Source organism: Agelaius tricolor, unplaced genomic scaffold (assembly GCF_023055355.1).
Source record: "Agelaius tricolor isolate 1412-34295 unplaced genomic scaffold, bAgeTri1.0.p SCAF_1, whole genome shotgun sequence".
Taxonomy (NCBI): domain Eukaryota; kingdom Metazoa; phylum Chordata; class Aves; order Passeriformes; family Icteridae; genus Agelaius; species Agelaius tricolor.
The window spans coordinates 28,818,355-28,838,358 of NW_027269261.1; the positions used below are offsets into that span (position 1 = coordinate 28,818,355).

Sequence of the window (20,004 nt, forward strand, 5' to 3'; positions counted from 1 at the left end):
CAGTGCCGGGGACAGGGCGCAGTTCCCGGGGTGGCTCCGCCGCCGCCCAGCGCGGCCCGGGGCAGCGTGAGGGGCGAGTTAGGGAGGGCGGCGGCGGCGGCGGTGGGCGAGGTGGCGGGCAGCGGCTGGCGCTTTACTCCTCCGGGCCGGAGGAGCGCGGGCGGCGGAGGGGCCGCTCTCGGCGGCGGACCGGGACGCAGTTCCGGCTGGGCGGCCCGGAGGGGAGCGGAGCGCCGGGGTAGGCGGGTGCGGGGCAGCTGCGGATCTGGGGTGCGGGGCAGCCGCGGGCTCGGGGAGGGACAGAAGCGAGTGGCGGGCGAGTCGAGTGCGACCCCCGGAATTTCTCCACGCCGCGGGTCCCGCTCAGCGAGGCCCAGGTGGGCCCACACCAGCCCTTGTTACACACAGAAACTATTTCCGTCTCACGAGTGCGTTTGTTTCTGCCCCTTCTCCCCTCAGGAAAAGCCGCGATGCGATCTGTAAGCTGCCAGAGTGGCAACCTAATGCCGTTGAGGACACTCTGCTGCTCGGCGAGGCACTGAGCCACAGCCTGCTTGGCAGCCGTAACTTGAGTTGGCGTCATCCCAACCCCTGTGTCTGTTGCTGCCCCAAGTGCTTTTCCCTGCAACAAGGTCCTTTATACCCGCAGCAGTCGGTAGCCTTCTTCTGGGTCCTGAGCAGCACAGGTGACCTATGCAGAAATGCTGCGGTACTGGGGCGAGATCCCGGTTTCCTCCAGCCAGGCCAACCGCAGCTCCTTTGACCTGCTGCAGCGGGAGTTTCGCACTGTGGAAGTCCAGGATCCCCCGCTGCACCAGCCGTCCGCGAACAAGCCCCGTCCCACCACCATGCTGGACATCCCCTCCGAGCCCTGCAGCCTCACCATTCACACCATCCAGCTCATCCAGCACAACCGGCGCCTGCGCAGCCTCATCGCCGCCGCTCAGGCTCAGAACCAGCAGCAAGCAGAGGGCATCAAAACCGAAGAGAATGAACCTCTGCCATCTTGTCCGGCCTCCCCACCTCTCCCCGATGACCTGCTTCCTCTGGATAGCAAAACCCCCAAAATGCCATTTCAGCTGAGGCATAGTGACCCAGAGAGTGATTTCTACAGGTGTGTTGGTATTTCTTTAAGTTAGTTCTTGGCTGAAGGAAAGCTGAGTGTTCTAAAATGTATATGTAGTTATGTTGATTCCCTCAGGCTGAAGGGTCAAGCAGTTGTATGTAAAGTATAAAACAGTCTTTAGGAAGGAAATACTTGGATTTTTCCAAGTATTTTTCCAAGTTGCTTGCTTTTGCTTCCCATCTGTGAAATGTGGATGTGTGGTGCTGAGTTCTGTCTTGTTAGTGCCATGCTAAATGCACGTGCATGGTTTTGTCAGTGGTGTTTCCACAGTTTTAGTTACAGGATGTGAAGTCTCTTCTGTTCAGATCACTTGCAACTAAAGTTGTGTTACTGTAATTGCAAATCCAGAAAACACGTGACTGGGTTTAGGCTGTTCAGCTGTAGGTTCTGAAAAGATGATTTGATAATGTATTTGTTAGGTTTCAGCGACTGAGGACTGTGACATGGTGACTATCATATTCCACCCAGTTTGGTGGGCTTCCAGTCAGAGCTGGAAATGAGCACAAGTGAAAGGAATTCTTGTCTCTGCTACTGGCTCCACCAGCTGGACAAAGTGTAAAGAAAATTTGTGCTTCTTCTACCTCTGCTGCCAGCCTTTGATTAAATAGTATTGCCACCACTGCTTGTCAGTCCCTCTGACAGGCACTGATTTCACAAGGAGGTGTTGCATTTCTTGCAATATCTTAGAGTACTTTGTAGGTTATGTGCATTTAAATGAAGGGATTAATCCTTGCTACTATGTCCAGTAATGAACATTTTGAGGGAGAGGATAACACATTTTAGTTTTTAAAATGGGTAAATGTGCATCAATGGAATGTAATTTATCAGTTAAATCCCACTGAGATCTTTAATGGCCTGAGGTTGTATAAAATGCATTTTATTTAAAGATGTTGCATTTGGTAACAGAGTCTCTCTGAACAATAGAGTGATTCTTTAGTGCTGTTTCTGGAGGAACACCGTCATCCTTCTCAGAAGATACAAAGCAATTAGCAGATAGCAGAGACTGAAGGGAAATAGGGTTTTGTGAGAGTAGTCAGGGCCTGTGACTCCTGCACCGTGGCCCTGTGGTTTGTAGAACTGAGAAGTGTTCTGTTCTGTCCTCCTCAGTGCCTTCAGCTTGAAATTCAGTTTTCTATGGCTCTGGCCACATTTTCAGGGCTGCTTTGTCTTTCTGTTGTTCCTTCTGAGTTTTTGGGGTCCGGGTAAAGAAATGTTATTTAGTGGTCAGCCACGTGGGGGAGTGTAAGGACTGTGTTGTGGAAACTGGAGACAGTTTTGAAATGAAATGTTTTGTGGCTGACAGAGTGGATTTATAATGAGCTGCAGTGTATTCCAGAACTTAATTGTGTGCTTGCTAACCCAAACACATATATGCTTTTCCAGGGGGAAGGCTCTGAGTTGTTGTTGCATGTTTGTTCCTAACTGTTTTGAGACACATGAATTAAGAATAGCAACTGTTTTATAGATGCTGTTCTAGTAGCAAAAATGAAGTTCTGTGATTTGCTGATGCTTCTGAGTGTGTAAAATCAAATTAAAGCAAGAACATTCTTCCTTCTAATAAAACATGGTAATACTTAATTCTGCGCAGCCTTCTGAAGTACAGTTATCAGAATTACAGTATTTGGATAAATCCATATTATAATTCTGTTTTTTTGGGTCAGTAGCCTGGCTCTGAGAAGTAGTGTAGGTACATTTAGATAGGAGAAGAAAGGAAGATAAGAGTAGCCAGCCTGAATCAGATCACAGGTTTAGTTAATGTAGGCCTGTCCTCTTCTGTTTCTCTGTTACTCATTTTCATTCTTTGACACACTGTTCCCTTGTCTTTTATTTTGTTATCTCCTGGATTGGTTTTGGTCCCCATATCTAACCCCTACCTCTTGTATGATGAGGAAGAGCTTAATTTATGGCTATTTTTGAGTTGGTTTGGTGTTATCAATCCCCCAAAGTCTGTACTAACAATGGTTTTATAATTACTACACTGTTCCTTCCTACAGTTTTCCAGACTGTTTATAAATATGTTAAAAAAACATGATAAAAAATATGTTGATTCTGGCACAGATCCCCCAGGGAGGACCTGGACTCCAGAGTGGAGATCTCTGATCTGCTCACTTGTTGATAGATTTGGAGGGCTCTGGTAGGTTTGTGAAGTAGTTTTTACTGTTAAAAATAAGCACTCTGGGTTCTTTCTGAGCATATTTACTTGTGTGTTCTCTAGTTCTTTGAATTTCCCTGATGCACCAAAATATATCCATGCTTCCCAGCCTGCAGTTTTCCACATTTCTTCTGAAAGTATTAAAGGAAAATGTTTTCATGTTTTCTGTCTTCTGGTCCTCATGGGCCAAGGCAGTTTAAAGCAAGAGGAGACTGACCACAGCTATTCAGCTATTTCATCCTTGCATTCCTTTAATATTTTTGGATGAAGTACCATCTGGTCCTGGTGATTTTGCAGTTCTTGGAATGCACAATAAAGGATTAACATTTGGTTTTGCTGGTGTAGAAATAGAAAAGCAGCTTAAAGTGTAATTGATGAAGAATGAATAAGGAACTGTAGACTTGAAACTACCATTTTGACAGGAGACTCTTACCATATAACAGCTGCTAGCTTTTCCATCTTCCCTGCTCAGCTTCCTCAGACTAGCATGCACCCATCTTCAAAAGAAGCCTGACCTACTCATGTGCCTCTTCTTGTGTGTGCATGGTTGGGTTCTTAACAGATTTCTCAGTCATTTGGTCATTTGCATTCCTGGCCATGTTGGATTGCCTTGAAAGGTAATCTGTAAACAAAATTGGGAGCTTGCAATGGAAAGACAGCTCTTGGCAGAAGGACTTGTAGTGAAGAAATGTCTGTGCAGAGGTAGAGGAGTACATGTCAGTGGGATAGCAGTTTTAATGTAGGGAAGGATTTGGAGCAGTGGTAATTAAAGTGGGCAGGAGACACTTCCCCTGATGATCTAAGTGCTTTGGCTCAGTCCATTTCTAAGCTGAGTGGTCTGGGTTATGCCACTGAGACCCAATTTATTTTTACCATTATCTGTTGAGCATCTTTTGTTCGTACCTGTGCAGCCTTCTGTAGATGTAGCAGAGGTATTTAAAAAGAGACTTACCCAGGGTGAGATGTAAAAAGGCTCTTTCCTGAAAGAAAACAACTTTCTGGTTTGAGTTAGTGTGCTGTGTTCTTTGGTGCTCTCTCTGACTAGTGTATCTTGTTTCTACAATGTTCTCCTTTATTTTACTACTTTGGGAAAATGGCTCTAAAGCAGCCTCGTTGCAGCTCATTTGGTAGAAATTCAACTTCACAGCATAATGTTTCATCAAATTGTCCTGTTCTTAGGAAAAGCAGTCCCTCCCTCCATCTGCTGCTGGCTTATGCTCACCTAGGAGGGAGCAGGGCACTTCAGTCCAGTCCTGCAGTTGATTGAGCCTCAGCTGCTGATCCTTGTGCTGACTTAGCCTGTCCCCTGAAGACACTTAGATGAGAAAGGAGCCATGAGCTCCCCTTCCCTCCAAGAAAAACTGCCCTACAGGAGAGGAGCTTGGAGGGACGGATGGTGCTGCTTTTGTGGGGTGCCTCAATGTCATTTAACTGACTGACACAGAAAGTGGGCCTTTTGTGAGTTCTGAAAACTGACTAAATCAGGAAATAAGTCTGGTTGGTATAAATGGACACTATTTTCATGTCTTCTGCTGTAAAGCTGTGCATGTTTTTGGTAGTGGTGGGAGAAGGCTGGCCCTTGGGTCTAATGAATTTGTAGCTGGACAGGTAGGTTTCTGTCTGGAACATCATCTGGTGTTGGTGTTAGACATACAAAATTGAAGAGTTGGCCAGTATTTGTGGTAAATTTCATACTAATTCTGTATGAGGAGGTTGCCTCCATGTCACAGGACTAATTCCCTGTCCTGCTAATCTCTGGTGACAAAACTTTAGGGATTACAGCACTCATGTTTACTTGTAGATATATGACTGAGACTTTCAGGAAAAGAACTAAGTGCTGCAGAGGGTGGCATTTTACATAATGATAATATCTGGATGGGTGCATTTTTGGTGCTATCTGGATGAAATCTAGCACAAAGGCTCTTTAGCTATGATCATCATGGAAAATAAGAAGTTTGCTTGTCCTTTTTGGGAAGGCTTGACATTAGATAACTGCTTTCAACATAAATGTGGCTACAGGACTGTTTTTGTTCATGTGCATTCTTATCAGAGGGTACCTGGAAGTTAAAGGAAATGAAGAAAAGTTATTTTTGTTGTTGGTTTCTATTAACATCTACAACAATATTCCAATTTTTGCTCTCTGTTCTGGCTTTTAGTCATATTTCTATGTTGTTTATTATGAGAAACAGGAAAACAAGAGAAGAAAACATAAGAAAAACAAAACCAAATTGATTGGCCTTACCAAGAGCAAGAAATGGAGATTTGGATTTGAGTACAGTACCCGAAATGTCTTTCTTCTCTGTCTTTAATTGATTAGATTTCAAGTTGATTATATGCCTTCCAGCATAGTGACCAAGCTGCATTTTAATGCTCACAGTTAGTTTCTTTTCCTCTAGGAGTTTAAAAGAGACACAATATTCTCTGCTAGTTCTGAGTAGTGATATGCATTACTGAATGGCTGTTTTACTCTGCTTTGCAAGTGGCTAAGTATCCTGCTTGGGATTGCCAAAGTTTATCCACAGTGTTTTTAGTGAATGTCTCTGTACTAATAATAGTCTGGCATTCAGTTTTGGTAGCATAAGATGGTCTCCACTGCTGGCTGCTGGACAGCTAGGTCTGTCCTTTATATTAAAAAAGAGATTCTTTTTAATAGACATTAATTTTAAGATTGTTTTCTGGTTGATTTTCTTTGATGGTTGTTTCTTTCTGTTGTAAACTCTTGGTCCTGGTGTTGTGTGAGACATATGGCTGTTTGTGAGCTTAAGAATTCTGCTGCTGAGGTGGAGGGAGGAGTGAGGGAGATGCAAAAATAGTATGGGTGACTTTTTTTATAAAGAAACTGATGATCTTTTAATTAATCTTGTCAGGGTGCCTGCTGTCTGCTTTGCAGAGTAGTTACATAATTGAGTAGAAATTGGGATGCTAATTATTTTCCATCAATTAATAGCTGGGATGAATCCATGACCTGAGATTCACATACTGTTCTTAATATCTACTTAGAAATGTGATCATATGCCACTCTTAATACAGTGTGATTCCCCCTTTATTTGAAAGTGTTGTGCTGGGGTTCTTAAAAATGAATAATCTTCATCCTGATAGTTCTAAGTTTCACCTTCCTTTTCACTCCTCCTTGCTTTTTTACTGCAGTGTTTCAGTGTTTTACTGCTGTGTTTTCTGTGTGTCAGCTCTGAGGATCAGGGGAAGCTGAGGCTCTGTGGCCCAGCTTCTCAGTGAGACTGAAGGGTTCCTCATGAATTGTTGGAGATCAGTGAGAACTTTATCAAGCCATCAGTACTGTGTGCTGTTAAATCAGGTCCTTCTACTGGAAAGAGTGTGTGGTGATGCAGGTGATCCAGGGTAGCAGCGAGGACAGTCTCCAGTGTGATGTGGAAGATGTTGGGAGAAAATTATCAGAAACAAATGGAGAGTGAAATTGTTAGCTCAGTTCTGCCCCTGGTGCTGAATGGAGTGTAAAAGAGTGTGTGAGTATCACACTTAGCAGTAATGGAATTTGATTTTTGACATTGGCATTTGAAGTCCATGTTACTCATATGGGCAAGTAGATGACATGCCCTTAATTGTAAGTTGAGAAATCTGGTAGATATGTGTTTCTCCATCAGAGGCTTTGCCTAACTCCTCTGGGGAATATCTATTTGTTAACTCATGTTGATGAAAAATTTGGTTGGGTGGCTATAAGGCGAATGATGTTTGAAGTGCTCATGTCAGTTGTTCTCCATCTCCTCCATCCTGTGTAGTCACTCCTTCCTGCTTACCAACAGAGGAGGGAAATCTTAAACCCAAGACCAGGGAATGGTGCTTTATGGACAAACTGGTCCAGGCCTCCTCCCAGGACCTTAGGTTGCATATGGGGATACTTCTTTCAGTGTCATGCTTAGTGACTACAGGAAACCAGAGCAGAGAAACAGTCTTTTTGGCTGCAGTGTACCTCTATGAAATGGATGTGTGTCCCATTTCTTGCTTTTTTATGTGTGTCTTTTGCTTTAGAAATTCCAATCTTGTCTATTCCAGAAGCCTTTGTATCTGACTATTAGGCCTGTGACATCAGAGATAATAAGGAAGAGCAATGTAATTAACTGAGAGGGGAAATTATTTGCATTCATGTTATTTAAAATGCTTTTTTTTGTTTGTGTCAAGGACCCATTTAATTCACCCATTTATTTCTCCAGGAGAAAAGCTCTTAGGTGGGAAGGGAGATGCTTAAGGGCTCAGAAGATTAGCATCCCACATTCATGAATCACCCAAAGAATCTTGTGGCATTAGAAGGGAAAATTAAACATGGAAGTGCTGATTTGGAGGGAGGGGAAGAAGGAAAAGCAAATAAACACTTATTAGGTGGTGTTCATATATAACAGAAGCTGTGGAGAACCCCAAACCCCCTGCTTTCCCTTTGTACATCACCTTATTGTTGACAGTATCTCTTCAACTGATCCAGTTCTTCAGATTTTTGCAAGTGTGCTATTTTTGTCTTTCCTGTTTCTCAGAGGAAAAGGGGAGCCAGTGACAGAGCTGAGTTGGTCTTCCTGCCGGCAGCTTCTGTACCAGTCGATGGCCACCATCCTGGCGCACACGGGCTTTGAGTGCGCCAACGAGAGCGTCCTGGAGACCCTGACGGACATCGCGCACGAGTACTGCCTCAAGTTCACCAAGCTGCTGCGCTTTGCCGTGGATCGGGAGGCGCGCCTCGGCCACACGCCTTTCCCTGACGTCATGGAGCAGGTCTTCCACGAGGTGGGCATCGGCAGCGTGCTCTCCCTGCAGAAGTTCTGGCAGCACCGCATCAAGGATTATCACAGCTACATGCTTCAGGTGAGGAGAGCATGAGGGACCTGGCCGTACAAGAAATGTACCCCCAGTACAGTTGCTTATTCCTGAGTCTTACTGAGGGGAAATCTGACTGGAAAACCTGCTGGGTGTGGAGAGGAGTCATCAAGGGAAAGAGAACAGGAACTTTATGATTGGAAGACAGAGCCCCTTATTTGTCTTCCTAGTGAGACTACTAAGGATGCTCTACTGATGGCATGCCTGAATTTAAGAAGAGTCCCCCAGCTCTTGAATTACCCAGTCAAAATTATCAAGTAGAGTTAAAATCAGAACTGACCGAGGAACTGAATTTTCTCCTTTAGCAGGATATTTGGCTGGTTAAAATTTTGGAAAACAAGTAAGCAGAGATCAATTTCTAGGCTGTAGAGTGGTTTGTGTTCGCTTAAGCAAGGAGTGACTTCCTTAAGCTTTAGGAGTGTAGGGTAGTATTTTGTGATGTGAGTTGTCTCACAGGTGCTACCTTCTTATATAAAAATAACGTTCCGAAGAGTTGTCTTTGTTGGAAACATTCCTGCTCAAAATACCGGTTCTGTTCATTTTTGTTCAAATGGTTTTGTTGTCCTTTTGGAATCTGGGTTTTCTGCATTGTTCTGCTGCTGCAGTTCACTCTCACCCTGCAGCTGATCATTGTCTTAACAGTCATTGTTCTTTATGCAGGACTGAGGTCCACAGTAGCCCCTTTATTTGGAAGTATATCTAGAAGGGGGAAATAGGCTTTGCTATTCTTTTTCTTCCTTGCTTCTGCTGTTAAAAAGTCTTGCAATTTTCCTGAGCACAGGTCACTGACTGTTAGGTTTTAGTTGTATAAACAAGTATTTGTTAGAAGCAGATGAAATCTGAAATGTTTAAATGTAATTGTTTGTTGTTGTTAAGTTTCTGGAAGTGCAGGGTAGTTCTAAATCTGATTCCTGTATTTGTTTCACTGGAGAAAACTTCTGTGTTTTTTTGCTGTGAATCTGGCAGAATATACTCAGGCTTTGCCCAGTGGGGACTACAGGGCTGTTGAAGATCTAAAGCACTTGGTTTTTCATGCTGGGGTGAATTTGTTACTGTAGGATGGGAACAGTCTTACAGGTAAAACCAAAGAGTAAGACTGAGACATTTTGCTTTTGTTCCATGCTCTGTTTAAATTTCTGAGCCTCATCATCTCTGTTTACAAAATAACGGTGCTCATATTTATCAGTCAGATGTTAGTGGATTAAACCTCTTATTAAAGTCCCTTGTTACAGAACAGAAGGTGCACTTAAATGGAAAAAACATCTCTTGTGTAGCTGGTAAGTTGTTTACTTGTTCATTCAGGTCAGATGTTAATAATGTTCAGGGAACAGAGTGCACTGCAATGTAATTGCTATCAGAGCCTCTGAAGTCACTCTCACCTTTCTGGCCTCTTTTTCACCTGCTGATCTTTGACAGGTTAGCAAGCAGCTCTCTGAAGAATATGAGAAGATTGTCAACCCTGAAAAGGCAGCAGAAGACACAAAACCTGTGAAAATTAAGGAGGAACCTGTTAGTGATATAACTTTCCCCATAAGTGAAGAGCTGGAAGGAGATCTGGCTTCTGGTGACCAGTCTTTGCCTGTTGGAGTTCTTGGAGGTCAAAGTGAGCGCTTCTCTGCCAACTTGGAAGTAGAAGCTTCCCCACAGACTTCAGGTAGGGGTCTCTTGCTTCTCCTGGAAGCAGGAAGAAGAAACTTTCTTTTCTTCTCCTGGAAACAGATCACAGTTCCTTATGATCTTGTTTCCCCCGGTTAGGTTTGGATTTGTGTCCAGAGATTCATATTCCTGCAAACTTGAAAGCCATGTTCATTACATAGTTTAGGCACTGAATGAATTCTGGAAATATGAATGGTACTTGGGGGTGTCCTCCATATGCAGAAATTACCCTGGTAATGACAGTCACTGTTTTGTGAAAGCTTATTAGTGACTTATGTGAAATGGGCTCCTGGGAATCCCTCCTACTGTCTGTACCCTAAAGCCTGCTGTACTTGTCTGAGGCCATGGAAAGTGAAATGGTGAATGAATTAATGGGGTTGTGGAGACCACTCTTTTCCTCAAAGTGCCATCCCTTGGTGACATTGAAGAACATTGGTGGCAAGCATGGGAGAATCTGCTATGGCCATGCCTGCTCTATATCAGCATAGAAGCTTCATTATCTTCGCTCTTTGGTGAAGCTGAACATCCTGGAATGAAAAAGAGGCAGTTTCAATTTTGCATGGAACCATCTGAACTCTGGAAGTCCCTGCAATAACTATTTCACTTAAAAATCTGGTTAAGAAACAATGAAGCTTATCCTCCTATTAACCCTAAGCTAAGTAGCATGTATAGTGAGGTTAGAGTATGCCTCTAAGTCCACTAGTGTTTTTGCATTGTTATGAGTTTTAAAAAACATAAATCCATCTAATGTTTTTCTGAAAGCTCATACTGTTTTCCATGTCACCTCTGAAATGTAAACTGTTTGCAATATTGTGGGAGAAGGAGCAGCAGATTCCTCTGGCCCATCCAGGGTTGCAAGTGATTCATCTGGAAGGCTTTGTATTAGCATCTACCACTTGAGACCAAGAGGTTAGCACGCTAGCTGTATATTAAATGCCTCTTGCTTCTCTGATACAGAATTGATGTTTTCTAATTAAGAGTACAAGTGCTCTGTTCCTTCCTGAAAATCCCTCTTCACTTCACAAGAGCCTTTGGAGATCTCATCTGTGAGAAGTTCCAGTCTAGACCTGGGCAGGTTGGAGAGTTGTAATATCCTAAGGAGCAAGAAAAAGCTGCTACAATTAGACCATTGCCATCTCAAAATGCAGGTGTGAAGCCTGCAGGGAGGGCAGAGAGGCTTCAGTGTCTGAGGGCAAAACTCTCATTACAGCTTTCAATGTTCTTCCTATGTTTTTGTGGATGTCTGACACTGCCGTTGTGAGCTGGCTGCTTACTTTCATTGCAGTTGGGAAAATGGAGGCAAAATTGTTCCTTGTTCCTCCGCCTCTCAGGATAACGTGAAGATTAGCTTATTTCTGAAGTACTTTGAAGTTAAAGTGCTTTGAAGATGAAACATCCTTTGTTGATGCTTAAGTACTTTTAGTCATTAGTGACACTCTTAGTGACAGGTGACAGAGCTGAAAGGAATAAGGCTGAGCGATGAAGAGCAACTGATGAAGGAAAGACACAGTTTAGTTTAGTGAGCACCTTTGATTATTATGTAGACTGGAGCTGTAACTCTGGAACAGCATTTTAATGATGTGTCCATTGTTGTTGAGAGACATGCATTTCCTTATGATTGACATAGGAAGGCTTCCATTAAGGTAACTGAGCTAATGTAGGCTGTGTTATCAAAAAGGTCTCATGAACCTTGGTTTTGGCTAAACTGATCTGGAAAAGATTCCTGACTTCTTCATAAAGGAGAATTCTTGGCACAGACACATGTTGGAGCATTTGTTCTCTTTGTAATTTCTACTAATAATGGCCTATTGTTACTAGTATACTGATAATAGGGAATGGTCATAGGTTTGGCTCAGTACAAGAGCTTTGGTTGTGCTTTCAAACTGTAGCAGTGCTCTTTGAGACTTGAAGTTTGGAAAACGTATTAAAATGGTTTCCTATTTTGTTTGTTGTTTTTGTAGTGGGTCTTTTTGTTGTTTTTGTTTTTTGATTGGTTGTTTTTTTTTTTTTTTTTTTTTTGTTTTGTTTTGTTTTGTTTTGGTGTTTTTTTAAATTTTCTACTTGAGCTTAACCCCACACGAGAGAGAGAAGATTTCACAGTTTATTCAGTTCTGGTCTGTTTATGCCCATCTCAGCAAGGAGACCAATTAGTGTGTTTTTAATAGGATTTTTGTCTCACTTTAAACTTAAACAGATATAATGCACTCTGTAATTACTTCTCTTGGGGAGAAAACATTTGCTGTTATCAAGGAATATGATTTGGTAATCTTGTACAGAAAATCCTCAATCAGTGCTCAGATTGCACACTAGACCAGAAATGTTTTATAAAAAAGTGAGGCTGGGAGGAGCTATTTCCCAGCAGGGCATCTGTGAGGTTGAGCCAAAAGGATTTCTGTCTGTTCTGCTCAAGGATGGGATGAGACCTGTGGGTGCTGAGTAGAAGGAGGCAGGCAGGTGGCTGACTGCAGCTTTGATGTCCCTGCATTTCAGTGCTGAAAGTGGAATTTGGGATTGTTCATCTACCTAGTCCTCTGCCCACTCACTTCACCTCCCCTGCAGAAGCCCAGGATGTCTGACAGTAGCAAAGTCCTCATAATGACTTCTGGACTGCCTCAGAGTCCTGCTTATGCAGGGCCTAGTCCCTGTGCTGTTGGTGTACTCACTGCTGGGACACTCCTTCTGGAAAGTGATGTGGAGTTGTTCCTCATGGAGAAAATCTCGTGCAGGCTAACAGTGAAAGGATACCAGCATATTTTTGCAGTGGTAATTGCTGGACTATTAAATAAGTCAACAGATATTTTTTTATTGATCACAGTGCTTGGGTGTGTTTTGTTTGTTTTCCCCCAGCACAGTTAAACTGTGTCTTTGCTTTTGCTCCATCTCTACCTTTGCTGCTGTCCCTTGCATCTGCGTGCTGTTTGTGATTTATCTTTTTACTCAGTTACTACTGTTTGCTTTTTCCTTCTCTAGGGGCTGAGGTGAATGCTTCCCCACTGTGGAACCTGGCACAGGTGAAAATGGAGCCACAGGAAAATGAGGAGGCGAATGTACATGGCCACGGGGTTCTAGGCAGTGATGTCTTTGAGGAACCAATGTCAGGCATGAGTGAAGCTGGGATGCCACAAAGCCCCAATGGCTCTGAGAGCAGCTATGGTTCTCATTCTGCTGACAGCCTGATGGGATCCTCACCTGTCTTCAACCAGCGCTGCAAGAAAAAGATGAAGAAGATGTGAAAAGAAACAGTCTTTTTATTTAGTGCTGATGGTGTGCAACAGACACTTGAAAGGAACTAGTAGAGTACTGTGATGATTCCAACACAGGGCTGGCCCTGGTGTGTGAGGGACCTGCATGAAATGACTATGAGAGGTTTGATGTGTAGCTCCCCTCTTTGCTGGCTTCTGTACTCCATCCTGATTGATGAGACTGAAGATCACCCTTTGCATTTGATGGTGGCATGGCTTGCTTTGTCAGATTCATGAGGAATGTGCCGGTGAAATGTAGTTGTGCGGAGATTTTCCAAGTTACAGAACCATTGAATGCTTTGGTTTAAAGGGACCTTGTGGCATTTCTAATCCAGCCTCCTGTTCAGGTCTCAGCCAGTTAGAGCAGGTTGCTAAGGACTTTGTCCATTTGAATAGCTACAAGGATGGTCATGCCAATTCTATCACATTTTCCCATCACAGTAAGAAAAACAATATATCTGCATCTAGTTGGAATTTCCCATGTTCCAGCTTGTGTTCACTGCCTCTTGTTCTGTTATTGTTCATCTCTGAGAAGAGTCTGACTGCCTTCTCTAACCCAGTTATTAAGGGATTATATACAATGAGATCTCTTTTTAGCCTTTTCTCTTCTTAAATATGGAGAAACCATGTTGCCTAAACTCTCCTTACTTGTCCTGTGCTCCAGCCCCCAAACCAGCTCTGTGACCTTCCACTGAAATTGCTGCAGTGCCCTTGTAAAGGGGGAGCACAAAAATGAATGACATCCTCCAAACTCTATCTCACAGTCGCTGAGTAAAGAGGAACAACAATTTCCCTCAGAGGGCTGGCTGCCTGCTTGCTGGCTGTTGTGGGCAGCAGGAGAGTCCTAAGTCAGGGTTTTAGTTGGAGAGCTGTCACTGAGGATGATGATGGTGATTAGGAAAGAGGCTGTAGCGTGGTCTCACAGTGCCATTAGCCAGCTCCCTCAGTGCCTTCACGTTCAGCCTGTTGGTTTCAATGGGCCCAAGTTCTCACTAACTCAGTCTTCCCCTGCTGTAGGCAATGCTTTATTCCTGTATGCTGCTTGAAGGCTCGAGGACCTGACAGGCCTTAAAGCAGAACTTACAGTGAAAACAGGTGAAAAAGATGTTGTGTACATGAGCCTGAAAGTACAAAAGCATCCTTTGTTACCATGTTGTTTGCATTGTTGAACAGTAAACCATATTTATTTAACCTTCCTTTTGCTTCCAGTGTACTTAAAGAAGCCCTTCTTACTTCTTACCAGTTTGAACTCCAGCTGAGCTTTGGCTTTCCTAATTTTCTCTGTATACTTGGGCTGTGTTTCTGTATCTCTGGTGGCCAGCCCATCATCACTTCCACTTCTGTGTACCTTTCTGTTGGTGTTTGAGGTCAGTCAGGAGTTCCTCAGTCATCTGTGCTGCCCTTCTGTCATGCCTGCTGTAATTTCTGTTTGTCAGAAAGGACTGATTTTTTACTTAGAGAAGGCTGTCTTTGAAGATAAAGGAGCACACTTGGGTTCCTTGGGGTGGCCAGGACAGAATTTCCCTTGTGAAGTTCTGCTGAGACATTCCTTAAATTAAACAAAATACGTTAACCTAAAGGTGCAGGACTCTGTCTTGTACACATTTCTCAGGATTTTAAATGCCACAGTTCTATGTCTTCTGCAGCCAATACATTCAGATTCTCCACCAGTTCTTCCAGCAGAGCTTACTCCCTAGTTGATTACTTGATCATCTGTTCAGGGAAGTTGATGTGGTTTTCTGGAGAGAATGAAACAGCTTTTACTAATGGTGTGAGCCTGTACTGGCAATGCAAACTTTTCCTTTGCTGTCATTGGATTGAGTGCAGCAACTTCAGGATGGCTGAGCTCTCATATTCAAGGTTGTTATCTTGACAGCTTAGTCTGAAACAGAATCTATTTTGCTGCTTGCTTTTATAGCTCAGCTGACTGATGGAATTTTTTTTGTTCTTCACAATCCTCAGTTGATCAACTCAGTCTTTAACTTGATTCAGTGTGGCTCTCTCTCAAAAGAGCTAGAATGAACATGAATCAAGAATGAACAGCCACTTAAACTGGCTTTATACCTGTAACCCCTTGGGATGGTTGAGGGAAATTTAGCAAACCTACCATTTATCTTTACAATTGCTGGTTTATCTTTTGAAAGAATGAGCTTCAGGCATAGTATTTTTGTTTCTGTATAACATGCCTGGCCTTAATTCTTTTTTCCTAACTGTATTTCTCTTCCACTTTATAGAAGTGGAATCCAAACAGAAAATGTCTCAATGTCTAATAAGAATGCGTGACCATAGGCTTTTATGGACAATGGAGTTAAAATTGTCCATCAGAGTTTTAAAGGTCTCTCCTGGGGGGTAAATTCTCACTATTTTAAGCCTAGTCAGTAGTAGAAGAGCATACCAGGAAATCTTTATTTTGATTCCCCCTGAGTCACCATTAGCCAAGCTGCAATGTCCCTGTTTTCTCAGCTGTAAAAGAGAATAGTAATATTTGCCTTTTAGAAGTGTGTTTGAGATTTAGTTACTCTGCAAGAAAAAGGCGCAGTAATCATTCAGAGAGTTTTGTGAGAGCTGCAAGCTTTTATTCCACTTCAGCTGGACTGTTGCTGGCTGGAGAATGCTTAGATGGTCACTGAAATGTCCTGTATGACCCAGATTTTAAGCAAAACTGCTGATCACAAAGACCAGCACAACTCTGCTGTTCAGCTGTCCAGGTACAAGGAAGGCATTTGGGATGGTACCTTCTCACTCAGCTTTATGTGTCTACATCTAAACTTGTTCCTTTGGACCACACTTGCAGATGAATAGAAATAATAATTTCTTAGGTCACTGTCCTTTTGGCCTTGAGGTAGAAGTATAAAGCAGGTTGAATGAATGGCATTTTTAGAAAGGTCTATTTTTACTTTGTGTGCCCATGAAGTGAGTTCAACTTGACTACCTCAGCTGAAGACATCCACACTGTCAGTGTATGAGTTAAGTGATGTGACTTAAGCCTTTCCTGGATGGGAATCAGAGACTTCCTCCTGCTGGGCCAGTGCTTTTTCTTTTCTGCACATTTAGAGCTTGCAGTTCAAATGGTAGTACAGGGCTAAGAGCAGGCTGCCCATCTCAGCTAAACCAGCAGATAGATCCAGCATTCCCCACAACACACAGAATGTGCCAGGATGGGGCCCTGAGGCTCAGCCTGATTTGCCACCTGTGTCTTTGACACTGTGAGAGCACCTGTCGTTGGGCCTTTCTCTGTAGGTGCTTTGCAAACTGGTTTTTGTAGTAGTGTTCTTGCAGCCAGGTACTTATGCAAAGTCCATTGCACTATTTTTGGGAGCCAAATGACAGAGTGACTGCTGCCAGCATCGCTTGCTCATTTGCAAGATTTCAAGTGGGCTAAAAATGAAAATATAGTGTTCTCTAGGGCTTTGGTTAAACCTCATAAGTGTTAATCTTAAGTGCTTTCTCTGTATTGTTCATGTGCAGATGTTCTGTCTTAACTTTTTTTTTTTGTGATGTTTTTTATTATTTCACATTCCTTTTCCACACCCATTTCACCCTGTAACACGCACTCTACTACAAGCCAAGCCTGAGTACTTCAAGTGTATTTAAATGCAGTGCATATTCACTGTCTTTTGAGTCAGCTGTGTTGCTGCAGTGTAAGGGAGAAGTGCTATTGATTCTCTTTGGGATGCATGTTTATGCAGAGGTGAGAAACCCATCAGCATCGCTTATACACTTAAAAATGCAGGCAGAGTAATAGCTGTACCTCCTGTTGCCCCACTGTGCTAAGGGTTGCAGCTGACTTTTGTGTGTGCATGATGTTTCCTTTTATGCATGTGGAAGCTTTACCTTCTGGGTGAGCCCTTTGCCTCTGAACATTTATGGTTCTTATATTTTCAGTGGCGTTGATCATGCATGAAATAGTGAAATTTAAAAACTAGCTCACAAAGTCAGACACAGACTATATGCTCTTTTGATGAATCAAAGAAGATTTTGCTAGGTGTTAATGCAGCCTTGGGCAACTAGTGAGGTGTGTTCATTGACCATGTTATCCCCAAATTTCAAACCACAGTGAGAGGATGCAGTTGGTTGGAATGAAGCTCTGCTCTCGCAGCTGCTGTTCCTTGCTGATGGCTGGTGAAGCACTCTGCTGACCCACCTGCTTCAACACTCTGCAGTTTTTACAGTTCTTTCATCTTTCTCCTTTGCTTTCCAAAAGTGGGTGGATGAAAAATGGGAACAGTGAGTATTGACCATGTCCATATCCAGTAGCATAGATGTCTTACAGTGATTTATTTTGCCATGATTGAAATTGGTAGGAGCTTTGATATCAATTTGGAGAGCAAGATCTGTAAATTACTTGGCTTTTGAAGTGTTTTGCATAGGAATCATACAGGATTGTAGTTGAGAGAGTGCTGTGTATCATATTCCTTTTCCCCTCTAGCAATACCTTTTTATTCCTTTTGAAGAGTTTTGCCTGCTATCCAGTAAAGTTCACTGTATAAATGGCAGTGTAACAACTTATGTGTACAGATTTATGTCAGACTACACTACCTAGTGATTTAATTCCAAGGCCATCCATGATAATTTGAATATGCATAATGCTGTGCAGAAAAAGAGATGTTTGCTGCATAGAAATGTACAATTTAAAAAGAAAACAGGAAAACAAGATTAGGTAGGGTAGGTGAGGCCAATCTGATTATGTGCTCAGTTCTGAGACTAATGCACATGTTATGTGTGAAGGATGTTTTACTTAAAATGTTTTTGTACACGCATGTGAAAGAAATATGTAACTTTGCTTTGTGTTTATATGGAACAAAATTACTTAGAAATATTTCAGGGTTGGGTTTTTTTTTTCCTTGCTCTCCTGGAGAGAGTTGCTTTGTAATTTCTAAGAAAATAAATAAAATGATTCAGAAATAAAAATTCGAAGGGTGTTGTATGTGTTTTTTGGTTTTGGAAATGGTGCTGTGAACACAAAATCCAGTCTTGGGGTTCTGTTTACCTTTATGTGGGATCTGGAGGAGACATTTTGCAGGCCTTAGTAAGGTACTGGGATGATGTATCATAGCCAGGAAGACAAGAAATGTTATTCAAGGGTGTGGCCAGGGAAAATGGAAGTCTTATTTTGCACAGGTGCCAGTGCTAGTGAGCCCCTGAAGTGATATTAGAACCACAGTGCTACTATTGGTATTCATCCAGCATAAGCAAGTGCTGTTTCTGGGGCAGCTACTTACATACACTTCTACTACTTATATTAACAGACTACCTAGGAGCCCTGCTGCAAGCCGTGTGCTTTTTGCTCTTTTATGTGCTGGTCTACTTATTTTACATTCTGCTTTTTTTTTTTTTTTCTTTAGACTGCAGTGAATGAAGCGCAGTGTGCTTTCCCCTCTGTTCTGGCATGGCAGGGCTGAGGAGGGAGGTTTGAAGCTTGCTAGCCCTGCTAAGCAATTGCGAATAGCACACCCTGAATTAGGATAGTGGCCGGAGAGGGAATAGTGCTCGCTTCCCATCACGCCTGTGCTTCAGCGCAGTCCCGCACAGCTGAATTGGTGTCCCGGTCCCTGGCCGGGGCTGCCAGGACCTGGAGGCAGAGGACAGAAATCCCCCCGTCCCATTGCTCCCCACCAGGTCAAAGCCTGAGCCCTGGCATCGCCCTGCTCCTGCAGCCTGGGGTGCCTGTGCGGCAGGCTCGGGATCAGCCGGCAGCCCGGGTGGCGGCCTCGGGAGCCTGGGGATCCCGGCGCCGAAGGAAGCTGCTCCCTGGCTGCTCCCCGGTGTGGGCTGCGGGCGCGGCGTGGCCGCGGGGCGGTGCTGGCCGCTCGCCGCCGCGGGGCTGCAGCCCAGGGACGGCCGCTTGCGCTGCAGCCGCAGCCTCTGCGCTCCCCCAAACTCCAAACCGTGCCGTTCTCGCCGCGTCTTTATTTTGGAGATTAGGATCGGCTCTTTGTTGCTATGGAAACGCTGCGTGAGAGAAGTCGACCTCATTATGAGTTGGGATGAAAAGTCCTTAGGGGTGGGCTCGGCACCCTTGCAATGGGGAGAATGGGGCTGCGGGACCCGTGGCAGGGGCACCGCTGCTTTTGCAGGGATCCTCAGTGGTTTGCAGAGCTTGTCCGTGTTTCCCTTCAGGCTCATCAGACCAGAAACAGCCCCTGCTCCTGGACCATTTCCCTTGGGAATTGGCTCAAGAGTCGTGGCAGCATCACTTGTGCACCTGGACTGCAGGTGCCCTTGCTTCAGGAGGCTGTCACTGCAGTGAGCTGGATGAAAGGCTTGGGTGTTGTGAAGGGTCTGTGCCTCTGGTGCCTGCCAGGGCCCTGGCATACCCTCTGTGTCCTTTTCTCTCAAATCTGGGCTGCCATCTCTGAGCCCAAACTGTCCCTGGAGGTGTGCCTCATTGTCAGCATTGTGCAAATCCAAACATCCTGCTGCCTCTGCTCATCCTTGCCACCCAGGTTTGTCTTGTCCCTCCCCTGACCTTTAATGCTCATTTTCATCTTGGACTCCTGACAGCATTTCTGTGCCCTCGCTGCCCAGCTTCTTGTGGCAATTACTGCTGCCCATCTTGAGTTGCAAACACACTTAGGAAGCAACTTTATTTCCTCGAGTGAAAAAAACCCCAAACTATTAAGATTATTCATCTGAGTTTTCTGCAAAATTTTCTTTCTCTTGGTGGAGGAAAGGGAGTTGGAACTTGCTGTAAATGTAACAGTTGTAAAAGCTGATGGCTCTTCTCAGTTATTCCATCTTGTTGCTGTTGGACAAACTGCCTGACATGGAGGGTGTGCTGGACTCCAGCTCTGGTGTAAACTCCTCCATCCCTTCAGGATGAAGTGGGGGGACAGGCAGAACTGGTACAGCAGGAGGAGATGAGGCAGGGGGCTCTGCAGCAGCCAGGGCTGAGCATGGCATGTGCTGAGCATGGCATGGGTGGGGTCTGTGTTACCCTGCCGTGCCAAAGCTGGCATTTGTTAAAAGGTAATCCCATGAAAGATTTT

The 20,004-nt window shown here is 44.0% G+C and overlaps 1 protein-coding gene across 1 annotated transcript; it reads left to right on the top strand.

Moving 5' to 3' along the window:
• Positions 1 to 99: 99 nt before the first annotated feature.
• On the top strand, positions 100 to 17,926 carry SUPT7L (SPT7 like, STAGA complex subunit gamma). The gene is made up of 5 exons (XM_071428092.1): positions 100 to 238; positions 460 to 1,114; positions 7,781 to 8,105; positions 9,534 to 9,771; positions 12,744 to 17,926. The coding sequence occupies exons 2-5, from the start codon at positions 702 to 704 to the stop codon at positions 13,004 to 13,006; spliced, it is 1,239 nt and encodes a 412-aa protein (XP_071284193.1). The 5' UTR covers positions 100 to 238; positions 460 to 701; the 3' UTR covers positions 13,007 to 17,926.
• The last annotated feature ends 2,078 nt before the right edge of the window (positions 17,927 to 20,004 follow it).

Excerpts from the sequence above, each read along its gene's own strand:
- SUPT7L (XM_071428092.1), top strand. The coding sequence starts at position 702 with ATGCTGCGGTACTGGGGCGAGATCCCGGTTTCCTCCAGCCAGGCCAAC. Across the intron at positions 1,115-7,780 it reads CCAGAGAGTGATTTCTACAG|AGGAAAAGGGGAGCCAGTGA; the intron begins GTGTGTTGGTAT and ends CCTGTTTCTCAG. Across the intron at positions 8,106-9,533 it reads ATCACAGCTACATGCTTCAG|GTTAGCAAGCAGCTCTCTGA; the intron begins GTGAGGAGAGCA and ends GATCTTTGACAG.